Source organism: Buteo buteo, chromosome 13, assembly GCF_964188355.1.
Source record: "Buteo buteo chromosome 13, bButBut1.hap1.1, whole genome shotgun sequence".
In the NCBI taxonomy this organism is placed as follows: domain Eukaryota; kingdom Metazoa; phylum Chordata; class Aves; order Accipitriformes; family Accipitridae; genus Buteo; species Buteo buteo.
In genome coordinates, this window is record NC_134183.1 from 26,446,507 (window position 1) to 26,470,235 (window position 23,729).

The following is a 23,729-nucleotide window of genomic DNA, read 5'->3' on the forward strand; positions in this document are numbered from 1 at the left end:
TTCTTCTCCTGTCATACACACAGAAATTCATTCATCACTGAACAAAACACTAGCATCAAATAATGTTTTCAATCATGTGATATGTGCATTTCCAGCTGTAGTGTAAGAAGTGCCAGCATCTACCAATGCACCAAGGTATGACCATCATTTAACAGATTAATGTCCCATTTTTGCATGTGAACGGGGATACTTCCTGACATGGAATAACAAGTGGACTTTAGCACCTTCAGAAAAGAGTAAAAAAATACCAAAACAATTTAACTATTCCATGCTTTGCTGCCTGCAGGTGTCTGAGATCCATGAAACCAGATGAAAGGCAGCATGCCCTGTGATGGACACATGATGCTGCAGCCTTGCTCCAGGTCAAGGCCCAGCACTAGCCTGAGTCTGTATACAGAGCTTCTGAAAGTAATACTCCTCCTCCAGTTCCAAGTTGTACATTCAGGATTCAGAGGTGCTGATTTGTAAAGTTGTAATCTTTCCTATTTGTTCTTTTTCCATTAAAGTTTGTTCTCAATGCTAACAGTGATTTATTTTCAACAGTAGTGGCAATGTAGGATAGCTTGCACAGGTGCTGCTCTTGCATCGGTTGGCATGATCAATTCCCATGTGTTCAGCATCACCAGGATCAAGCGCCTTGGTTAAACAGCCAGGAGACATCTCTGTCAGTAGCTGGAAAAACCTACCACACACAGCTCTCAAATAAAAGATGAAGGTAATTATCAGAGGGACCACATCACTTTATTGCAGCAACAGCCTTTTCCACAATTGGTAAGTTTCTTCCATACCTTCAAAAGACACTATCTCAAACAATAAACGTTATTTTAATATAAAATGCTTACCTTGTTCATATCTAAAAGTTAAGAGTGAAAGGAAAGAAGAGAACAGACTCTTGTTAATAGCACTGATGCACTCAAGATTTTGGAATTACATTCCTACTTCAAAGGGGCATTTGTATGTTGATAACAATCTCTGTAACAGCAAGAAAACGACAAGCAGCGGAGGCTAGGCAGACAGGTAATTCTGGTGACAGACTGCAAAGTAAACAAATAAAAAATTAAGCAGATACATTTTGCATTTTTCTTAAACCAATTTTCTTTTTCAAAATGAAGTTGTCACCTCTATGAAGGATTCATCATAACAGAAATTGTATGACGTCACTGAAGTGAAGTAAGGAAAGAATAGTAAAAAGAGGGCATACAAGAGGAATGAAGCCCATCAGCATTTAAATAGACCTTTAAAAATTCTATGAGAAAAAAGTTCTGGTTGATAATAAATGGTTTAACTTCAGAGATTCAAATATTGGTACTAAAACCAAGAAAGGAGAGAAAGTATGTCCTATTACATGGAATATTTTTGTTGGAATAGTTAGTAATACATAGCAAGTTGCATAAGCCTCGTCAATACTTCCAAAGTTAAGATCTCTTCTCCTTTACCTAGGCAAGGGCATGCATAAAGGCTGATGATGGTAGAACAAGCACTTAGTTGTTTCAGTAGTGTTTGGTCCAAGCTAAGTCACCAATTAAAAAAAAAGAGCACTTTCCTATACATCTGTTGTCTAGGTGACATTTCTTTGAGACCTAATCTGCTAATTTTGTGGACAAAAACAAGCTTTCACTACTGTTAGCTCTGCAAAACCAATATAACCATGGCTGAGCGAGCTGGAATTTTTATTACTGGCAATGAAGTAAGATTCAGACAGAAAACAGCTTGATTGTCAAACCCAAATGTGAGAGTTTGAAATATTGGCTGTTAGAAAAATCACCTTTTGACTTGTAAACCAAGCAAAGTTTTATCTGCAAGTGATTGAGAGAGAACAAGTGCAGAACCTCCTGCTGTCGTTGTTACAGAGTCACTTCTGGAAATAATTCTGCTGTAGGATAACAACCCTCTGCCCTCTTGCCTTTCTGCCAGCCTGAGTACGCCACTCGCACGTGCAACTGGAGGAACAAGCTAAAGAGTGCTGCAAAGCTCCAAGTATCACTGAGGTATGTCAAAATCATATGGGAATGATCAAAGAGGTGAGAGATATGGAAGAAAAGGTATGCAGCTTCCCGGATGGCTGAAGCTCTGCCCTGCTACATTGAGGGCTCTGCCACTGCCCTGCTACATTGAGGGCTCTGCCACTGCCCTGCTACATTGAGGGCTCTGCCACTGCCCTGCTGTGAGACAGTTTTTCCCATCTTCACAAGACCAAAAAAGTGCAAGCATAGAAAAACCCCTTATTGACTTGCTGACCTCCCCATAGGATTCCTGCACAACCCATGGGATTTAGCCTGCTCCCAGCAGGAACTGTACAGGCGGACCCTATTGCACTGCCAGGGACCTGCTGTCCCGCTTTGTCCAGAATCCCATGCTCTGCCACGGCCACAGAGTCCTTGGCCAGGCTGCTCTGAACCAAAAGGGCAACTCTGGGCTCCTTCCCCCATCTCGTTAAAGGCTTGATTGATCTCCTCAGCTTTTTGTGACGGGATCTCCATAGCAGGATGCAGGGTGGCGAGTATCAAAGCTAGCTCTGACTGAGTTTGCTCAGGGACTGGACACTATAGCTGTTTCACCACAGTGCTATGCACACATCAGCCCTGACGTTTACACAGCTCTCCTACTGCTGCCACCTGGGCTGGCCTGGTCATTCAGAACTAATTCATGTTCCTCTACATATTATTACTCTACCTCTACCCTTCTGATACACTGAGAGATTTCTTTACCGGTTCAGACGAGGAAGGATCAAACTGGAACAAGCAGATCCCATGAACAAGATCCTTTACACCTAGATGCAAGACACGAGTCTCTCCTCCCTCCCTACAAACAAAAGAATACTGCCACTTGGCCCATATTAAGGCTTCTTTCTACATCCCAGGAAACAACTATTTAATCTCTGTGCATCATCAGATTGAGTCAAGGACATGAATTACATGACAGTCTTCTACATAGCCAACTTAATGCCAATTTAGTAATTTAAAACCTAAATAAATAACATTTTTTCCCAGGGCATTAGGCCATTCTAAGGTCAGCACTCCATTCCAGAAGGACCTGCCAGTCACCATACCCATCCTTTGGGGACTGCTTTCTCAGAACATATGTTGACATTGCCCATTCAGGCAGGAAAGAAAAAATTGTGATGAGAAGCTGAAGTCCCAACTTAGACCATATTGCTTGAGACCATACTTTTGGATATCTTACTATCAAGACCTGTTTCAGGCGATCTAGCACCTCACTTAAGGTCCAAGACCTTATCAAAGAAACCCCAAGTATGTTAATTATTTTCTAACTATTGTTTATTTTCTAACTACTAGACCTACCATCTCAAGTACTGAGGCTGCCCTGGGAAGCAGCTGGTACAGGGCTCCTGTCCCACATACACTAGCCAGCAGAGCCCCAAGGAGAAGGGCAGAGGCAGGGAGGAAGGAAGCACATCGGATTGCTCCAGCCACCATCAGACAGGAGCACTGGGAATGCTGTGGTGAACTGGTCCCCTGGTTTTGTTTCTGAAGGAGCATTAGCCAGTGTTTTTTTATCTAGTTCTGGCTTAGTATATTCCCAAGAGACACCCAGTTCAGCAATCACCAAAAAAATGTCTGGTTTAAAATGTCAGGACACATTTTATTCTGATAGACCTGTTCAATTCCCTCAGGCTTAATGCAACAGTTTAAGAAAATCACTTTCTCTGAAGAGATAAATTAATCTGCCTGGGTAGCTTTCAGCTATGCATAGAACCTCGTGTCCTTCCAGGCAAGGGCTCCACCTCTGTCCTCCCCACCTGCAACAGCACCGCTGACTGACATCAGCCAGGGCAACCACAGGCAGAACAACGCCGTCTACCAAAGGCTGCAGTTGCAAAATCAGGCGCAGAATACAACTCGACATAGCAAGCTGCGTTTGTCTTGATGCTTTGCCATGGACACGCTTTCATCTCTCCTTTTACTTTAAGACATCAGGGATTAAAATTCATTCCAAATACATTTAATTATAGAAGCATAGCCATGCAAATATATGGAAATGCACAATTTATTATTTTGATACAAGATGACTGATTTTTTTTTCCCTCCACTTGATAGCTTCAGTGTTAATTTTCTTTTTTTACTGTAAATAACTGGGACACTGGATACCAGTGCTATCATTAATTATGTTAGCAGATGAACAAGTCATCTATTACTGAGCTAAATTACTTCTAATTGCACATGCAACTCTTGCACTCTCCTTATGCATAAATAAGAATGAGTTTACATCTTTTTTAAAAGTGTATGTCATTAGAGACAGTGAATTAACAGCGTTCACTTCCTAACATGATCACTGTTTTTATTTTATTTTTACATTTATATGATGTAAGCACTGAAGTGTATAACAGCCCTATAAACATACAAGAAAACATGATCCCTGTCCCAGTGAGTTTACATTCTAAGATGGGATCTCTTGTTAGCACTAATTTTTTTCCACTTTTCCAGACTGATTATCAAAAACAGTTACAAAGACCTGTACAAACTAAGCGTGCTACTGCCTGCTAACACAAATAAGATGGCATTTAGGCAGTATCATTACTTGTTTTTCTCCTAAATCTGTTTTCCTCAATGCAGCATGACCCTTTCCTCTGCCCTCCCCAGCAACACACTCACAAGAACACAGGCTACCAACTGAGCTGAATATACTGAACTCACAAGTACAGCCACTTATTCCTTAACATTAGCAATGACATCTGAAATCCTCAAGCTATCGGAATGAGAAAGTTTTCAGGTATTTTATATATATTTCCACTTTTTTTTCAAATATCACATTGATTAAGCCTTTGATTAACACGTCACTTCAGCAGAATTGGGTATCATTTGTACCCAGAAAAAAACCCAAAAAACACCACATACAGAAAAATAAATAACCACAGCTCCAGTCACAGGAAAAAAGCTCCCATAATTTAGACAAAGCTAAATGAGAATCTTTAAACTAACAACCACGTGTAGTCCTTGCACCATGGCTGCTTATCTGTCACAAAGCAGACAAGCTACACAATGGCCTTGACTGACCATTATAAATCAAAGTTAACATTTTTCTATTTGACCATCTTATCTTCCTGCCTGAGTGACGAAACCCACAAGTCACTAAGTAAAATATCATTCTAGATCCCAAAAGTCTTTGCCAAGGCACAATGTGATCAATCTCAAGAATTTTTTAAAAAGTAATGTGATGGTTGTAAAATGTTTGCTGAAAATACCGAGGACCTTTCCCATCACTCGGAAAGGAGTTGTAAAGTTTAGAAATACCTACTTATTAGCCCTAAAAAGCTGCTATTTTACTAAAAGCAGTTAGAATCAAGCAACTGCCTTCTCTAAAAAGAGAAGTATTTTCAAAAAGCAAGGAAGTGCTGACCCAAAGATGTACTCCAAAGTGTGAAACAACATCATGTGACATGAAAACAGACTAGGGACTCCTGATCCCAGGGCACATGAGGACTGAGCGTACCACAAAGACTGAGCTTGCTTAGTTTCTGGTTGGAGGGTGTTTACCCTGCAAAAGCCAGTGAATGCGTGATCTATGGAACAACACTGTCATGAGCTTCAAAAATTTAATAGCCTAATGTTTATAGAGGGCAAGGCATTTTGGAAAGATGCTATAAAAAAGGCACAGAAAAATTAAAGAACAAAAAATAAAATATGAACAATAATTAGATTTTAGGTTTATTTTCCATGGACTGAACTGGAAGATCAGAAAGTGTAAAAGAAATGGCTGCTAAGATTCAATAAAGAGCTGAGATTCAATAAACAGCTTCCCCACAACATGCAAATCTATCTCCAGCCTAGATAAAGATACTGTACCCATACACAGTAGCATATTTTTGTGCTAAGCCTAACTTTACAGACTTTGTTATGGCAGTATTACAAATTTATATAAATTATTTCATTTCTAATACATTTTCTGTCATTTCTGCACTTGGCTGTTTGGCATACTAATGATGACCATTACCATTTCAGCCACTAGCACACAGTTGACTTCAAATAGTCTAGAAAGTCTTGTTCGGCAGCGAGTTCTCCCAGTCGGCAGGGTTCGCTCAACTGTGCTCTACCATGCCCACACACTGGAGCCCTAACATGGCACAAGAGACCTCAGTAGGCTAAAGCCAGTACAGACCACCCTCCAGTTTCTGTAGTGACAAATCAGGTGGGAAAAGAGTAGCCAAAACCAGCTAATAATGTAACGACTCTAAGAAAACCAGCTTTTTTATTAACTCTATAAGCTTGAAGCATCAGCTTGGCTCCAGAATGTGGGTACAAAGACAGAACCAAGAGGCTTCCATCTCAAGAGTCCAGCACATTGTTCTGGTTTACTTGCATAATACCACTTAAATGAAATTTTGTTCCAGCCTCAATGCAATCAAGATGAAAGCCAGGCCTCTCTCAGTCTATTCACACTACTCTCAAGAAACCAAAGAGGAACGGTTGGTGGCCCAAAATCAGACTGCAGAGTAGGGAGTTACTGGATGCAGCTCCATAAGCAAGGTGGCACTCACGGACCACTTCTCGCTCATCTCTCTAATGGTCACCAACTCTGCAAGTGCAAAAAAGAATGGGAAGCTCTCAAAATTATTGGAAGATGTATCATAGCAGTTAATTACATTAGAGACACAATGAACATGACCCTTCAAAAAAACCTGAGATGATGGCAGTTGTTGGGAGTGTATCTGGAAGAAAAGTAACAATTTCTTCCACTTGGTCCTTGTCAAAAAAGAAAGCTCTCACAAAACTAGCTTGAGCTTCAATATTTTGGGAAGCCATTTCAAGATCCCTAGTAAGGGGAAAAAAATCAATTTCCATTTCAGATCAAAGTTCAGTTTGATCGTAACTATTCGTGCAGATATTCCCTTTTTACAGCAAGTATCTGAACTGGCATGGTTACAAAAATAGATGGAAAACGTCTAATGTTTGTTATGAAATTGTGTCAGCACCAGCTGAATCATACAAGACTAGGAGTCCATGCTCAATGTCATTTATGACAGTCTTTTCATATTTAAATAACTAAAATTCATATCCACAAACTGTAATTAAGTAATTTACACATCAACTAATTATTTATGGTTTGTGCTATGAAAAACAAAACTATTTTTTTCCCCACAACATTACTTCTTTTGGTTAAACAACACAAGAACATACCTACAATTTAAAATGTCAGTGAAAAAAACATTTTAAGCATAGAACAGCACTGCAATTTTGAAAGCTGCAATTTTTCTAGCATGGCAGATTAGAATTAAGTTTACTGCATTTTAGCTGAAGCTAAAGAAAAATTATTTTTTGGTTTATTTGAGTTTGTGTACACATCTATGAAAATATTCCTCTAATATCAGATTGATTTATAATAATGGCATTTTAAGGGCTATTGACCGTGGTGCAAATGATTAAGAGTACACTGTGTGTACTAAATCAAGATTTTCAGAAAGATCTGTTTACTAGCTATGCTTCTTTGTGAACAAAAAGATTCTATCATTTTTAGGATACTTTTGTATGCCAGTGGGTGGGAAGAAGCTAGACCTTCCTCAAAGACCTTCACCCAACAAAAGCACTTCATTAAAAAAGAAAAAAGAAAAAAAGTACTAAGTGAGAGGAGCTGATGTGTTTCATCAGTGAGAGGATGTATACTGTTTGTGACCAAAAAAAGTTACAGATACATGCACACATGAACATTAGAAACATGAAAATGGCAGTCGAAGGTAGAACATAACAGCAAAAGGAAGAAAAGGAGCTGCAGGAAGGAACCTCCGCTATGTGTAACTGAATAAGTTAAAGAAAAACTGCAGACCACCATGGATGCCAAAGTAACAAGGTCAAGCAGAAACTGGCAGTAAAATGGTGGTTCTGCTGCAGAAGCAGCTGTGGCATGACAACATTTGTATCACAAGTTCCCTTTCTGTATTACCACCAAATTTTCACCAAATCACATCTGGTAATTCAGTACCTTCCATACAATACTCATTTGTCCCATACTCTAACATAAATCTAGAATAGTTTCATATGATAATTATTAATATTAAATTGGTTCTAAACAATGCAATTAACTGAGAGTTCAACTTTTCCTTAATAACCTTAAGTTGCAGAATGCGGAGCCACGTACTTACAGCCTGTTCTGAAGAGCAGTGTCCTACAGTAAAAGGCACACAAACAGCAACAGAGGACAAAGGCCATTAACAATCACTTATTTGTCCTAATTCAAGGACTGTTCCCCTCTGTTTGTTCAACTGCCTGGTCTAGCCTACAAAACCTTGCTGACAAAAAAAGCCTTTTCTTAACAAATACCTACATTATGATTTCATACCTCAGCCAGACAATTTCCTGTTAAATCTACCTGTCCAAAAGAGGAAAAATTCCAAAAAAGCACCAGTGTCGTGGCCACGTTCAGAGTGCTAGCAAAGTTCCTTGGACCTCTCACTGTTACAAATTCTTGCTGCAAAGGCATCATCAGCTGCCAGAAACTATCACAGTCCAAAGGCTTGACAAGGAGGGAAACGGCTCCATGTGCTGACTCTGTACCAGGTTCTCACTTCACTTCCGTTTCATTTCCACAGTCCTTAAACCCTGGCACAGGTATAACACAAGTGTCCTGGGAAGCTCTCTCATTGCACATGGAGCTAACATTAGCAAAACTGGGTTTGCTGGTATACTTCATACCAGTTCCTCAAATGAAACAAGCTATTCTAACAAAAGCATGGCTTCTTTCCCCCCTCATCCACTACCATTATATCCATAATAGAGATTTTTCCAGTATAAAATATTATTAAAAATCCAAATCTCTCACTGACATTTCTAGGGTAGGTAACATTCCTCGTACTGTCCTGGCCTTAACTGTATTAAGACTTTGCCTAAATTAGAAATGTGCCCTAAGTAGAATTCCACAAGTCAAGAAATACAGGAAAACTTTCTATTGTGGAAGAAGTTATACCATTGTCTTTGTACTCTCAAATGGCATAAACAAAACTGTCACAAGCACAGTAGTGTCAGTATTGCTGCGATTAGAGCAGGGCTTTACCCTAGCCACGTCAGTAAGAAATCACCAATGTAAATAACAGACTATTGCAATATTAACATACGAGGTCAGAAGAGGATGCCTCATCACCTAAGATCCTAGACACTTGTTTTTGTAACATATGATGGGATCTTTCAGGGTCATGGGCAGCAGAGGTTTGCAAACTTCTTTGAAACAGTATTTACTCTTTCTCCAAGGCCAAGTTAAAGAAACCCAGCTAGCTTAAACTGCAGTCAGCAAGCTCAGTCTCCATCACCTTCAGCAGGTGTTTTAACAGCTCTCGGAGAGACTAAATTTTCTATACTTTCAGGGGAGAAAAGGGGGAAGGACAAAGCACAAAAATAAACCAGATCAATTAATTTATAAAAAAACAGATAACAATGAACTGTTCTCTATTTTTAAGTGAGCTGAGTAACAAGGAATTGCATACGTAAGATCTTTTTTACAAAAGTGAAAAAATTACTGTAGATCTTCGATCAGTATCATACAGGAGCTGCAATTCACACAACTCAGCCACAGCCACTCGCCCTCACACCAACACCACTATCGGCTTGGGAGCATTTGTAAAACAGCATTGGCTTTAACACGCAAAGTGGTATCTCTACTAGGAAGCACTAGGTAGGACTATACTATGTATCAAAGTATTTTCAGTATCTGTTAAAGGAGGCCTTAATTGGTTTTAGAAGAAGCAGGACTGCAGTAATAAATCTGATCTCTTGAAGCACAAGTTGGAAGTTGCACCCTCTTGTCAGCAGGTTCACTGTATGATGTATTGCAGAGCTTTGGCTGCAAATAAGCTGAAGCCTGCAGTTAATGAGCTGTTCAAAGTAGCTGTGAAATAGTCAACTTAATTAAGCCAAGTTTAGTTAACATTCATCTTTCAAAAATTTTGTGTGAAGAAGCAGGCTCTGGAATTGCCCAGCTACGCACCATAGGAAACTGCTGTGTACTTTTCTGAACCGAGAAATTAAGAGCTCATGTGATAAGAGATAGTGCTATTTTACAAAGTGTTTAAAGAAAGCCCCCTGGCTGTCCCAGCATGTTGGGGAGCTTAATTTTTTTTTTTTCTATTTTTAGAGAGTTAAGAAGCATAAGCACTTGAGAACAGTCAGTGATGGTTTCTTAAGATAGCCTGACCTCTAGAAAGACACGTATGACTTGGAGACAGGAAGGAGAGCCTCCTGAAGAAACCTTCTTGTGAAGGTCCAAGCTCTCACCACATGGTACTGAGCTCTGCAGATGGGTGCATTGACATGGCAGCCATGATCTGAGAGGTTTGTCCTACTCAGATGAAGGCAGACAACGTCGGAGAGCATCAGGAAGACCAAACTGCTCTATGCTCCCTAAATGTATTTCCATCCTTGTTGTTCATGGCTTTGAATAAAGCACTTCCAGACATACCGCTGTCTTTCCTGTACCTAAACCAGGTTAGCACATGTTAAAGACCCTGTCCAACCTAGATTAAAAAATTAGACATTAGGGTTAGGTAACACCCCCAAGTCAGGGATTTGTATTCTATTTAAATTAACTTGAATTAACTGCAAGATAATTGGCAAACATCCTGTACACACGTGTTCCTCTGGACAGTCTGCTCATGTCTGCTCTAGGACAAAAATACCTGTAGTAACCAAACTGAGTTATAGCAATCAATTAATCTAGGTTTAAGAGCTTGTGTTTAAACAAATGATTACCACTGGCCTCAGTTCATTCCTCAGTACAGAGGTTGAGGTTTCCCAAACTAACTCAGACTCTTCAGGAAGACCTCTTGCAGCACCCAGAAAAAGCAGAGGTGCAGTACTGCTAGCCATAATCCCTTCACCCTAGCAATCCTCTGTCATGCTTTACCCTCTACATGAAATATTTTGTTGGTTTACCTTAAAACTCATTAAACTATTTCAGAACAGGCTGTGGAGACCCCTGCTTTAGGAGAATCTCCTAGAAATTCTACCTGCTGGCTTGGGACCTCTCCATGTTGGGAAAGATGATGAAAAAAATGCCAAGCCCTTCACCCACACTCACCTCTCTGCAAAATGGAGGGGGGGGGGGGGAGAGAAAAAAAAAAAAAAGAGGGAAAAAAACAACACTGAGGTACTTTACAGGTCCTTGTAACTCTTACAAAGTGGCATGAAGCTAATAGTAGTCAAGCATTTAAAGATTCTCAAGTAATATTTCACATGTGTATTTACTGTTACTGAGTATATTGTTACAAGGGTAAGGGGAGACTAGATGCTAAAGTAGTCAAAGTGATTAACCACAGCCAGGGAAGCGTCACTCTGATTTCAGATATGCTCAACAGAACGTACCTCCTTGGTACCTTTATCCTGAAACTGAACGGAACTGGCACAGCGAATCCTAACAAGTGGATGCAACTCAGTACTTCCCTGATCAGTCAGCTGGAATGCCAGCCAGCTGGGGAAAAAATGTAAGGGGCCATTGACCAAAAGTATCAGGTTTCCTGAGGCAGGATGGTAGTTCTTTGCAGGTCATCTGTGGAGAAAGGGCAAAAGACCACATGGCCTCATTGCTAAACACACACGTTAGGAAACAAATGGCTGAGGGAACCAGTGTCCTTGCTCCAACTGATGATGGAAAAACTTAGGAGGTTTCTCAGCCTTTTAGGACAAATCACTCTTCCATAACTAGGTAAAGATCCCTGTGGAGACAACTGAGACTTCTGCAACCTACAAGCAAAATCATTCCCCATAGTGACCTCAGAGTCAAACACTGGACCCCACTGACAGTCTACACTGGCCTCTGGTCTTGACCTCATGATTAAACTTAGGAGGCCATGACAGAGCAGTGCAAGGTATCAGGGAGGCACCTCCTAACCCACATAACTCCTGTCTATAGAATAAAGGGTTGAACATCACAGCTACCTCTTAACACCCACAGCCTGCACTTCCTAGCACAGCTGAAAGGCTCACAGAAGAAAGAGAGGGAAACATTTCCATTCCCTGAACCTACACCAGGCGTATTTCACTTCCACAATCCTTAAAATTATCTAGTTTGCTTAGACTTTGTATAGCAACAAAGTAAGGTTACCCCATAAAGCAAATTTACCCCACTAACAGTGTCCCACAACCTTAGCAGAGCACAGCAGAAGAGAGTTTATATTGCCCAAATTGCACAAGAGAGCATTGTAAAAAAAGCTCTTCGCAATCAGAACAGCCAAGATAAAGTTGGGAGAAAACTTCAGAACTATGTAACCTCCAAAAAGAAGCCCTTTTTAGTTTAATTGGCAAAATAAGAGATGGTAATTTCAGCTTACTTTTTTGACCACCCAGCTATGAATCTCACTGTAAGCAATTCACAAGAGAGCTTAGCTTTTTAGAAAATCCAAACTTCAATTGTGCTCCTCTGAAAATTTGGTGGGACTAGGGCCTAAGTCAAGCCGTTAGATCAGACAAGCCATTAGATTTCCCATCCCTCTTGCCAACCACTAGCGGGGTTTGGTCCCCCAGTCCCACTCCAACTTCGAGGCTTTGCACTGACACAAAAAAGAAACCCATCTTCCAAATGTTGTAACACACAAACAGTGACAGCAGAATTGTGTTTTTCAGTAAAATATCATAAGCGGATACATCAATATTTAGCTCTAGGAATCAACAGTAAAGAATGCCCACCAAAATTCCATTTTTTAAATATATGCTACCAAGACAGCAGGCTGACACTACTGCCTGTCCTTCAGGGACAAATACTGTCTTTGCCCTTCTCACCAAAGCCAGGGTGAGAGGGGTAGACCAGCTTCCTCACTGAGCAGTTTCATTACTTTCATGAGTTTTTATTATTGCTAACAAGGATCATAAAAGCTAAATCTCTCTAATCTCCAAAAAGCTGGTTCTTGCTACTCGGTACCACTGCCAGACGCAGGGCACTGTGAAAAGGCTATGCAAGCTGCTTTTTGGAGAAAACTTGGTTCCTCACAATGTACTGCTCTAACACATTCATTTTAAAGAGCTGTCACTTGCAATGGTATTTCAGAAAACATAAACCCCTCCAAAAAAGTAAGCAGCTGCCCCAAAGTAAAAGATTCCATACTTTGGCAAAGGTAAAATGTTAGATTATTCACTGAGGGGAAAAGTGTCATTGCTAGGCTTAGGGGCTGTGACTGACAGCACCACCACTGAATTCAATCTGACTGCTCGTGACAGATCTCAGCTCCATGGCATTAAATAGCAAGGAACAAGACCAATCAATTCCAGAACTGAGGACGTAAGATAATATAACTAACTGACAGTATAAGCAGAACAGCTCTTTCATCTGAAATTCTGCAGAAAACAGATCACTTCCATAGCAAAAGACAAAAAGAAAACAAATACTAAGTAAATTAAAAGTTACAGCAGAATCAAGGGAAGCATGAAGCAGTGTCTGAGCTCACAGGACTTACTCTTTCTTTCAGTGCAATTGTTAACAAAACAAAACCCATTTGGGTTTGCAAAACCCTCTTCGCCTGGCTTTTAAACATTTCGTCCCTCTAAAGTATCAACGTTACCCTCAGCTTTTTTTCACCTGCAGGATACTCTGCCTTTTGTACGAAAAAACCACTAGCTTCTCTGGTAATGAAGTCCTCTTCACAATGCAAACCCATATTTGGTTACAACTCATACCCCTTGCTTTCTTTTAAACACTTTCATCAGTTGTTTTTGGTCCCTGCAACAGTATTTGCAGAAACAAATAACATAAACGATCCACACTGATGGTGTTTCAGTGCTAAGTATGCGCTAACACTGGTTTGGAAATTAATCCTCCATTCAAAAATTTCACTCAAGAGTACAATCTTCTAATTGCATATGTCAACTTAGCAACCAAGTTTTAAGGAGATAAAACTAAAATATCATTATCATATTACATGCCAAAACTGTGAAAAATGAGAAGTAAATCAGTATGTCCAGACTAAAGCCAGAAGAGGAACATGAAAAACTCTTCTCATTTTTGTACCTTTAAATAGCTTCCCGGCATCTTTCTCCGAAGCACACTCTGCTCACTGCTGTTAGAGACAAAGCACTATGTTACATGGAGACAGTTTGATCTGAGAGCAGCTTTTACATTCCTGGGTATATGATGGCCCTGATCCTGCATGACACATAATGAAGATCAAGTGTGCAAGTGGAAACACACAGCAAGTTGGCCGAAGAGCCGCACACTAACCAGTGACAGTCTGGTTCTTCTGATTTCAGTTCAGTATCTCTAGCCTTGGCCACACTGCTGCATCATTACTTACAGAACGATCATCCGCAACCACAAAGCACCAGGCAACATAACACATCCCAACACACTTCAGATGCAAGTGGAGAACTACACAGGTACAAGTACACAGAAAAAAGTCCTTTTGAATGCGTAGGAATTCAAAGTTTTAACTTTGGGAGTCACCACTCTCAAGAACAGCAACAGACTCACAGATTTCATTTATGACCTGAAGCCACAGCCATTTAAATTCTTTATGCAGTTATTGCTTGAGAATGGCCCCTACTGCTATACAAAGCTGGGGGGGGGGATGTGTGTGTTAAAAAAATCTATTTATTATCCCATTACTCCCATCATTAGACAGTTAATATCAGTTATTGGTAGTTTTTTGCATTAGTTATGCATTAAGCAATCATAAAACATGGGACCTAACCATAAGGGTTGATACCCTAGTTGCACTTCAGAGAAACCAGGTAAGTTTTGCTTACAGACCAGAGATCAAATTCTGGCTGTTATGAACTTTGTAAGAACTTTGCCACTAGTTTCAGTACAGCCAGGAACTTGCCCACTGGAGCTATACTGATGTCTTTCTGGAATGACAGAAAATAACTTAGCCCTTAGTAAAAATATTATTGCCAATATTTTTTTTTTCAAATCATGTATCCAACGGGGGGCTATTTTCTACCATAGTGAGAGGTAAACATAGCAGTCCCAAGTTCTGCCTTAGGTACACCCCTCAAGCCCACAAATTTTAATGGGATTGAAGGACTGTCATAAGTCAGAATTTGGCCCATCAATAAATCTCTTCAGTATTTGAAAATAATTCCTTGCTTTGTTTTGAAAAATAAAATGCAGATATCTTGCCAACAACCCCAGTGCCATCCACACTTCAGTGTGTGGCAGAGCTCTTAGATTCCAGTACTTGTAGACTTACATCCTGACATTCGTCCTATGCTGAGATATTTATCACTGTGTTACAGCTCATGGAAAAGTGCAATTTCACCAGGCAGTTAAACTGCAGCAGTGTGCAGAGCAAGTCACTTCAAGCTACCAAAGTAGCAGGTGTGGTTGTCCTCAACCATTTGTGGAATTTCTCACCAAACTTTTATGAAAAAAAAAAATAAATTAAAAATTGAAAGAAACAGCAGACAGTATTTCAGAAAGAAGAAATACACACCTGCAAACTCAGTCATCATGGCTGAATGGTGATCTTAACCTATCTACCTATCACACAGATATGTTTGTGCTTTTAAAACCTTGGAATTACAACCACTGTTGTAAAACAGAGTTCTACACTTCAGTGTCAGAAGAGACACAATCCTGATAATTCATTATGAATAAGGAACACCATCTATCTGATGATGCAAAGTGTAGATACTCCTAAATACAGGAAGATTGTATTCAACGCGGATTGAGGTTCTTTTGTTATGCTTTAATTAAAACGTTAGCATATTTCTTTCAAACAAACAAGATCCTTATAAAGAAGCTTTACTTTGCTGATCACTTACTGAGGCTATTTGTCTGATTAAATTTTATTAGAGATAACAGAACCTCGAACTGAACGACAGAAAGCGATGGTAAATGTGTAACTTTAAAAATACGTTGTCTTTTAGTGGCAAGTAAGATGGGGCCTCATAAAGTTTCCACCGCATCCCAGTAGGGAGCTAAAGGTCATTGCTAACTCAAAGTTAAAAACAATGGGAAGTAGAGGATGTCATTCTTTCATATTTGGCCAGTGATTCTGTGTTGTCTTTGTATGGATTTACTTAGGAAACTGGGAAATATAAAAAACAATGAAAAGATTTCAAGGTTACCATTTTCCCCTTAACAATATCAGAAATCTGTGCATGTCACTATGTAAAATGTTTGATTTACAAAGGAAAATACCTCTTACTTGAAAAGGTTTGATCTTTTCAGGCATATAAAATGTTTGAAGTTTCCTGTGCAACTCTCAAATTAATTCTGCTATTGCGAAAAGAGTGAATTCTCATTTCCAATAAAGAAACAGACACAACTTAATTTTAAAAAAAAATATTAGATAAAAACCAGATTAATTTCTATCCTGATCAATAAAAAACATATTTTTTTTCCTTGAAATAGTATCTATTTAGTTCACTCAGGAATGAAAGACCTATCTGGCCAACAAGGAGATTGTCTTTACACCAACAAAAATACCTCATCCTAATTTCTAGGAATCGAGTGCTCAAAAATTGTCCATCAAATAATAAAGTAGTAAAACAAAAAGCAGTATTTCCTCCTTCTCCAAGCAAAGATGGGAATCCTAATTTGAGTTCCTCGGAGTCTTTTTCATTAGAAACCGTATTTTATTCCCAAAATTGCTTTTAAGTCTTGAATATTCCTTTTTTTATTCCAAGTTCTTTTGCTTTGGAAGGACATTAACTCTCTACATACATATGCAGACTACCTTTAAACATTTAAAACAGCATCAAAAACCTTCTCAAATTACCTTGTCAACCACATTCAAAATAGATAACTTAATTCATGTCAACACATTTCCACGTCAAAAAGTAGGTTCTAAACCTCCTTCTTTCTCCTGAAGCAAAGCTATACGTGTGGCAGCTAGTCTGCAGAACGCTGAGCTTTTTACTTTATGTACAGTGACAGACTTACAGATTTTACAAGGAAAAGGAGAAAAGAGCCTGGGATTTTGATCTGAGGCCAACAGTTCAACCCACAGTAAAAGGGGATGGTCTGGAAGAATGCACAAATTAGAGACTCCACTATTTCATTTCACAGCGTGTGTACCAACATCATTTATCACATTTTGGCTTTAACAGGGATTTTAAGAAAGAACCTAAATGGGGCTGGATGCCGAAATCTTTCTCAAAAGCAGAGGACTAACAACATCACTTCCTTGATGCCTTTGAAAACTTAAAAAGCTGACTCTGGGCAACAAAACTACTTAGTATGTCACGCATGTTAAAGCTATTCAATTTGCATCTTGTCATCCTGTGCCAATTTAAATTATGGTTAAATGAAGATACCTAATTATTTTACCCAATGGACAGAGAGCAATGCGTAGAATGTCACAGAGGCAAGCAAATTCCTAGTGAACCTCTACTGGATGAATGGGTCTGACATGTAAAAACACTGCAATTCACATGGAAAACTGCACTTTGGACATGAAATCATGCTCTGTGTGCAATCTCAGAACTGTTGCTAACAATGTTTTAATTCCATCCATGGCTGGTAAAGCAGTTTACAATGTGGGCATATTATATCCATACACCCCACCAAAATAGAACACAATGCTAAATTGTTCTCCTATGTGTGCAGGTGCTTCTGTGGTCCCCTGACAAAATGACAACTTACATAAAGCTTGTATTGAAACAATTTCACCTTGGGGCCAATCTGCTCATTACCATATTTGCTTGAAGTTTCTTTCACTTTTTGCTGAGAGCTCATAAGAGCTTTAGCTGTCCATATCTCTAAATATTTATTTCCTCTTTGAGGACTCATTTGCAAGTCAGTTGGCATTCCAACTGCTCAAAAAGTGGAATATTTTCAGTGTATTGTTACTATTGCTTAAGAAACCCAATTCTGGAGTCCCTTCTCAAGGTGATAGCCAAGAGAGGTGAACAAAAATTCATGTAACAACTAAAGTAAACCAGCAATTTATCACTGTTGGTAGTGGCAACTGTTGGATATAACAATTTCAATGGAGGTTAAAAATAATTTTTATTCAAATATCTCTCGTCTTCTTGACATGGGCATTTACTTGAACATGAGGAACCGATATTAAAGCATGCCATCAGGGAAACAAAAGAGTTTCCAAACAGTATGTTTTCTACTTTTCAAATTAACTAAGGGCAACTTTTTTAACAAGACATTCTTCATATTCACATAGATTGTAAGCATCTTCTAATCTAAAATTCATTGAACCTGAAGTATCTGCAAGTGGATGTAACCATTTCACCATTTCGTATCTTTAATTTATATTTAGACTTAGCATTTTGGATGTAAAATCTGAATTGCTGGCATCTTAAATAGCAAGGCAATGCTGGTACCTTGCACTGGAATTTCACACCACATGTAATACTGGGAATGGTAGAAAGGGAGGGAGAACTAGTAAGTATATCACCTCCTGTTCTTTCTCCTGGCTTATAAGTACATTCTACAACTAGAAAATTTCTCACTATGGATGTACTTACACTTCAATCTGAGCCATACAATTCAGAATACAAAGGATACAACACAGTAAGATAAATTCCTAGAACTGTAGAAATAAAGGCTTTTTTTTTTTTTAATACTTCCTCTTTGACACATTCAGGTGGCAGAAAAGGAAAAGCTTAGAAATTAACTACCTAAAATGGTCAGGCAAAAGACACAAAGCAAGCTCAAACCAGGGGCGGCGAAGAACAAAGCAAAGGGTGGAGAGAAGTCAGTGTTTCATGTCTAGCAGATGAATTTACAGCTGAAAGTAGTTTTGGTGAAGTTTTTACCAACAGTAAGTACTCCAGAAGTTCAGGGTCTAACCTTGCTCATCTCGGTCACACAAGAAATTGCCCTCAGATGCAGCGATGCCTTTTGCATGAGCTGGTTTGCATGACCAGGAGCCATACCAATGATAATGCTTTAAAAATTGAGAAAGCAGCTCATGCTATCTTAGTAGCGTAGCGATCTATATGCTGCGAGTGATTTACAGTTTGTTTTTTTTCTAGTTTACGTTACAAACAACAGGAAATTAAAAGGTAAAGATAAAAAATAGTCTTAAATATGAAGCCAGTTCACATGTCACTACACCAGTTCGCTTCACACCATTTAAAAATTAGACTCCCATCCCGTGGAGAAAAAGGTTCATGCCTTGCAACAACAGCATAAAAAAACATCAGCTTGAAAGCCTGGAGCCGTCAAGATTGAGAAAAGTTCGTGTATCTCAGCGTGGGAAGGATCCTCTCAGTGGGAGCAAGGATCTCTGTAGAGGAGGGCTGACGTCAGTGGAAGTGGGAGGGAAATGGTGGTGGCAGGGAGGTCTGTCGGGAAAATGATTGAGGACAGTTTCAGTGGGAACAGGGAGGAATCAAGAGAGGGTGGATGGCCTCAGTGGAAGCATGGACAGTAGGCGTGGGAGTTTCAAAGGGAGGGAGAGCTTGTGTGTTTCAAGGGGAAGGACTTACCAGACAGACAGGAAAAGAGCAGACAGCCTAACGGACTAAGTAATGTGCTGTTAAATGCTGAAACGAGATCCACTTCAGCACTGCACGTACAAGTTTAGCATACAGCCTCCTATATGCAGAATTATGCAACCACTGGTTTGCAGTGACTGTAAAATTCTCAGGCAATTTCACAGGGTTTGAATGAAGAAGACTTACTGGCTGTAGGGCCATGGATTTAAACTGGCTGTCCCATATCAGCTGACAAATCAAAAGGCTACTTCACATTTAGCCCTGCTGGCTTAGGACTACTTTTAATTTAAAATAAAGGAAGCTTGGATTTACTCCGCGATCCCCTTGCACCCAAACGCATATATTTCTGTGTTAAACATACATGACCCGGAGAGTTACACAAGAGAAGAGGAAGGAAATCTCACACCCGTAAAAGAATGACAGGGCAAAATAAATGCACAATGTACGTGCTACAGTGTATATTAGTGCACTATAGAAGAGTGACACACGTGATGTTGGGACAGCATATGCTTATGAATACCCAAGTAAATTTTAAATAAATGCCCATGAAGTCCTTATACCATTCCAGCACTTACTCCACTTATGCTATAGATTAAACAGAGGTATTATTCTAAAGGTGTTTAAGCAGGTTTCTATAAAGCCAAGTACCTTTACCACAAATTCAACACCACAAATGTCTGAAGAAGAAAATCATAACTAATATATATGAAAAAGACAGACTATCACAATTTTGAGTCCACTTTCCTGAGATTTTTTAGAGCTAAAAAAAAGAAAAAAAAAGTAATGAGGAAAACTCTCCTTTGCAACAATACTGGGTAAGTGTCATTTGATAACATAAGACTGGATAATCAAACCTCAGTCACTGTTACTGCATCTAAATCTTGCTCGTCTTTCCCTGGGAAAATTATAGAGTTTAATCTGTGGAGTTGGTACATCAAAAATTAAGGGAAGGATTTTCATGGCTGGTTCGCTTTTTAGATAGGGCACTTACTTGGAGGTGTTCATGAATTTTCAAATGAAAGCCATGTATGAAATTACTAATTAACGAGGGAGATACAGGTGCCATGACCAAATACAAATTATTAAAAGGGCTCCTCCATTTCTCATGTAATATCACCATACTCGTATATACCATAGGTATTATGGCATTTATCTCTGCACAAATGTACTTACAGGACTGCTCTGCAAATTTGCTATGGATAAACTTAGATTTTTCCATATTAGGAAGGAACAGGTAATTTTTTTAGCTACAGTTTGTAAATTGATGCAAATCACAAAATACAGTATGCTCACACCACACATCCAGAAAATGATCCTCTGCTATTTGACGAGAAGAAAGATATAATAAGACACAAACATAAAGCCAGAATAAGTCTGGGGGCTAACTAGCAATACATATAATGCCATTTTACAGTTAGCATGGGTTATTTCTTTTTTTATGACACTTTATGACTTGAAAAATGTGCACTATAGCTAACAAACCAATTCGATAAAAGTTATTGCACTACCTATTATACATATTTTAATAAACTTAATGCTAATGCCAGCCGAAGTGAAAATATGAGATTTCCACACGGGCCAAGCTTTGTTCTTAGTTCTCACATAGGGCTTTCTTGGCTTTAATCTGTGCATATACAACAAACAAACGTGAATGAATTTCAACTGAAGTGCACTGAAACCAAGCGAAAATGCCAGTCAGGCAGGTTACTGGCTATTCACACAAATTCCAACGACATCACCATTGGTCAAAGCACAAAAGGTTTCTAGCATCTTCTGTTCGTGTGAGGGTGTCCCATGGGCCATAAAGGGTGTACTATGCACTCTGAAGAATAGCAATAGTTCCTAGTAGCACCCTAATTCTTACAGTTCCTCTTTAAATCAAATATCCTTTTAACTCCAAAACAGCACAGTGTCCTGCCCAATGCTCCTTTTGGCTTCAGGGATTTCACACTCCTGGCCCTTATCTTCAGTGTTCTCACACTCTGTTTCTTTCCAACCAACTTCACTGTACTGTGAAAACTGCTCTCCAGCAATAGCATAGCCCTCTTTCCAGCACAATCTCCAAGACAACACAGCTATCTAGCACACTAAGAACTGTAAATCTGATCATACTACACACACTAATGACAGAAGCAAAGAATGAAATACCATGTTGCTTTATAGCTCTAAAGATCATTACAGGATTTTGCACATGAAAGTCATGCAGATGTGATGCGTCCAACAGATTCTGTATTCAGCTGATCACAAACAATTCAATTCTTACTTCTCAAAACCCATCGTTTCACAGCAATGTGCTTAGAGTGATGACAAGGGCAGAAAATATGACTGATAAAAATCAGAATGACTGCCAATGAGATTACAGTATGCATATGAACCAATATCAACCGTATAGCATCTGGCTGAATTATCCAAACCCAGTAACAAGAATTTTTACAAAGTTCTTGAGATCGAATAACAAAATTTAACAAAACTAAGACTGCTTCCTGTGCATGCTTCTGGAAACAGGTTTTGGAGGTTTTTTGCCCATAAGCAAGCACACAGATGACAAATTCACAGAATATAAACTTTAAGAATACTTTTGGTTTAGATTTTGTAGTGTGCAATTATAATCACAATTAAAAATTCAGCTAGCAAATCAACCGTCAGGATTCCGGTAACAAGTTTCCTTACTGTGGTTACCGTGTTAAATATGCCATAAGCATGTCTATCACGTGTGAACAGAGCCATAAAGTTCAGTTTCCTGCACAGTGTTATTAACACAAAAATTTAGTTTAGTATAACACCATTCAGCTTCACGTTCTGCCTTAGGTATTGTTAATTCCTCCTCCAACTCACTACTTACAAAGTGTCTTCTCATTTTCTAGTCTGTTGTTTAAACCCCTATGAACTGAGACTACTAAATCTGGAGGAAAACAATTGAAGAAAACCACCCACAGTACTGAAGAAAATTATTCCAGGTCACTACTCTAGAAGCCGTCTTAATGAGCATGTAAAAATCCTAAGAGAACTACAAATCATTAGAGTTTCTGTGAGTCTGCAAAACACTTGACATTTACCTAGTTCTTGCCTGCATCTCAAGTCTTTATCTTATATTTACGGCATGTGTATCTCAGTTCTTATCACGGTAACCCAGAGCAGATCAGCCATGTTATATAATATCGCCTAGGCTGCTACAGTTTGATTATTTTTTATTATTATTTGCAATTACTTATTTTTACAAAATAGAGACAGTTCCCCCAAGAAAGCAAAGATATAGAATAATCAAAGCCTATAGCATTAGGACCTAAAGTACAACCCATAAACAAACGGGCCATCAACAGAAAGTAAACAGACAAGCAAGCACTCCGCACCACTAACACTCTCACTTAAAAAAAAAATTTAAAAAAATCACAAATTACAATTTTTTTCAGTATGTGCCTGTCGACTTCATACAGCCTTGTGTTGTACCTCTACACAAAAGCATGCACACTAACACACATGCAAAAAAAAAACCTCCAAAAAATACCCTATTTGCAGCAACAGGCAAGGTCAACAAGTTGTTAATGTAAATCAGTACCCAGAGCAAAAACCGCTGTCGCTCTCCTTTCAACTTTCTGAATGGAAGAGGTATGCAAATTGATCAGCCCAACTAGCAGATCCTTCAGACTGCGATTTGCCTCTGCTTCCAAACAAGACAAGCACAAACAGCAACAGTGGACGACCCAGCACAAACAAACATGTAAGACGCAGGAGTTAGTGGCAGTGCAGCTCCCACGCATGGCAGAGACCCTCCACGGACAGACGGACAGACAGGCCCTCCGCGTTCAGAAGCGAGACCCATGCCCCTGGCTCTAACGACTGGCGAAGACAATTACACCGCTCTCCTTCCCGGCATCAGGAAGACTCGTTTTGTGAAACGAAGAGGCTTGGGTACATCTATAAAGTCATTTTATGAGACTGATTAGTTTATAAACGAAAGTAACAGCTCAAGCCAGGAAAAGATCCCCCGCAACGTATCGCTTCAGCAGGGAGACTCCTTGGGTTAAACCGCTACAGCCAACTCCTGTTCTGAGAGAAACAGTGCTTATGTTTAGCACCCTTTTTACCTTAACACTGGATCTGCTGGTCTGGGTCTCTGCCTCCATGCTCTGGCTGTTCTCCCTCTTGTCTTTCTTAGAGGAATTAGTCCTCACCTTATAAGTGGATGTGTTGGAGGATTTAATGAATAATCCTGGGACGGGGTTGCCTTGCTGCTGTTGAGACATGGTTGTGTTGGTCTGGTGAGGGGAATTGCACTCCTCAGACTCTTTGCTACTGTGATAGACCACTCTGCTGTCAGAGATGTGGATGCTTGGAGCACAGCCCATGCTTTGTGGCCACCTGGGGAACACTTCTAAATTGTATATATATATATGTGTA

At 39.5% G+C, this 23,729-nt stretch overlaps 1 protein-coding gene across 3 annotated transcripts in view; it reads right to left on the reverse strand.

Annotated features, from left to right (window-relative positions):
• PDE8A (phosphodiesterase 8A) overlaps positions 1 to 23,729 on the reverse strand; it is a 129,821-nt gene that overhangs the window by 105,519 nt on the left and 573 nt on the right. Inside the window, exon 1 of one of the 3 annotated variants that reach the window (XM_075045169.1) lies at positions 23,417 to 23,723. The exons of 1 other annotated variant lie outside the window; for it this stretch is intronic. In XM_075045169.1, the coding sequence (XP_074901270.1) occupies positions 23,417 to 23,677 (261 nt within the window). In that variant the 5' untranslated portion in view covers positions 23,678 to 23,723. Of the gene's footprint in view, positions 1 to 22,887; positions 23,724 to 23,729 lie in introns of those variants that run through there. One more of the 3 variants, XM_075045171.1, reaches the window with a different exon arrangement.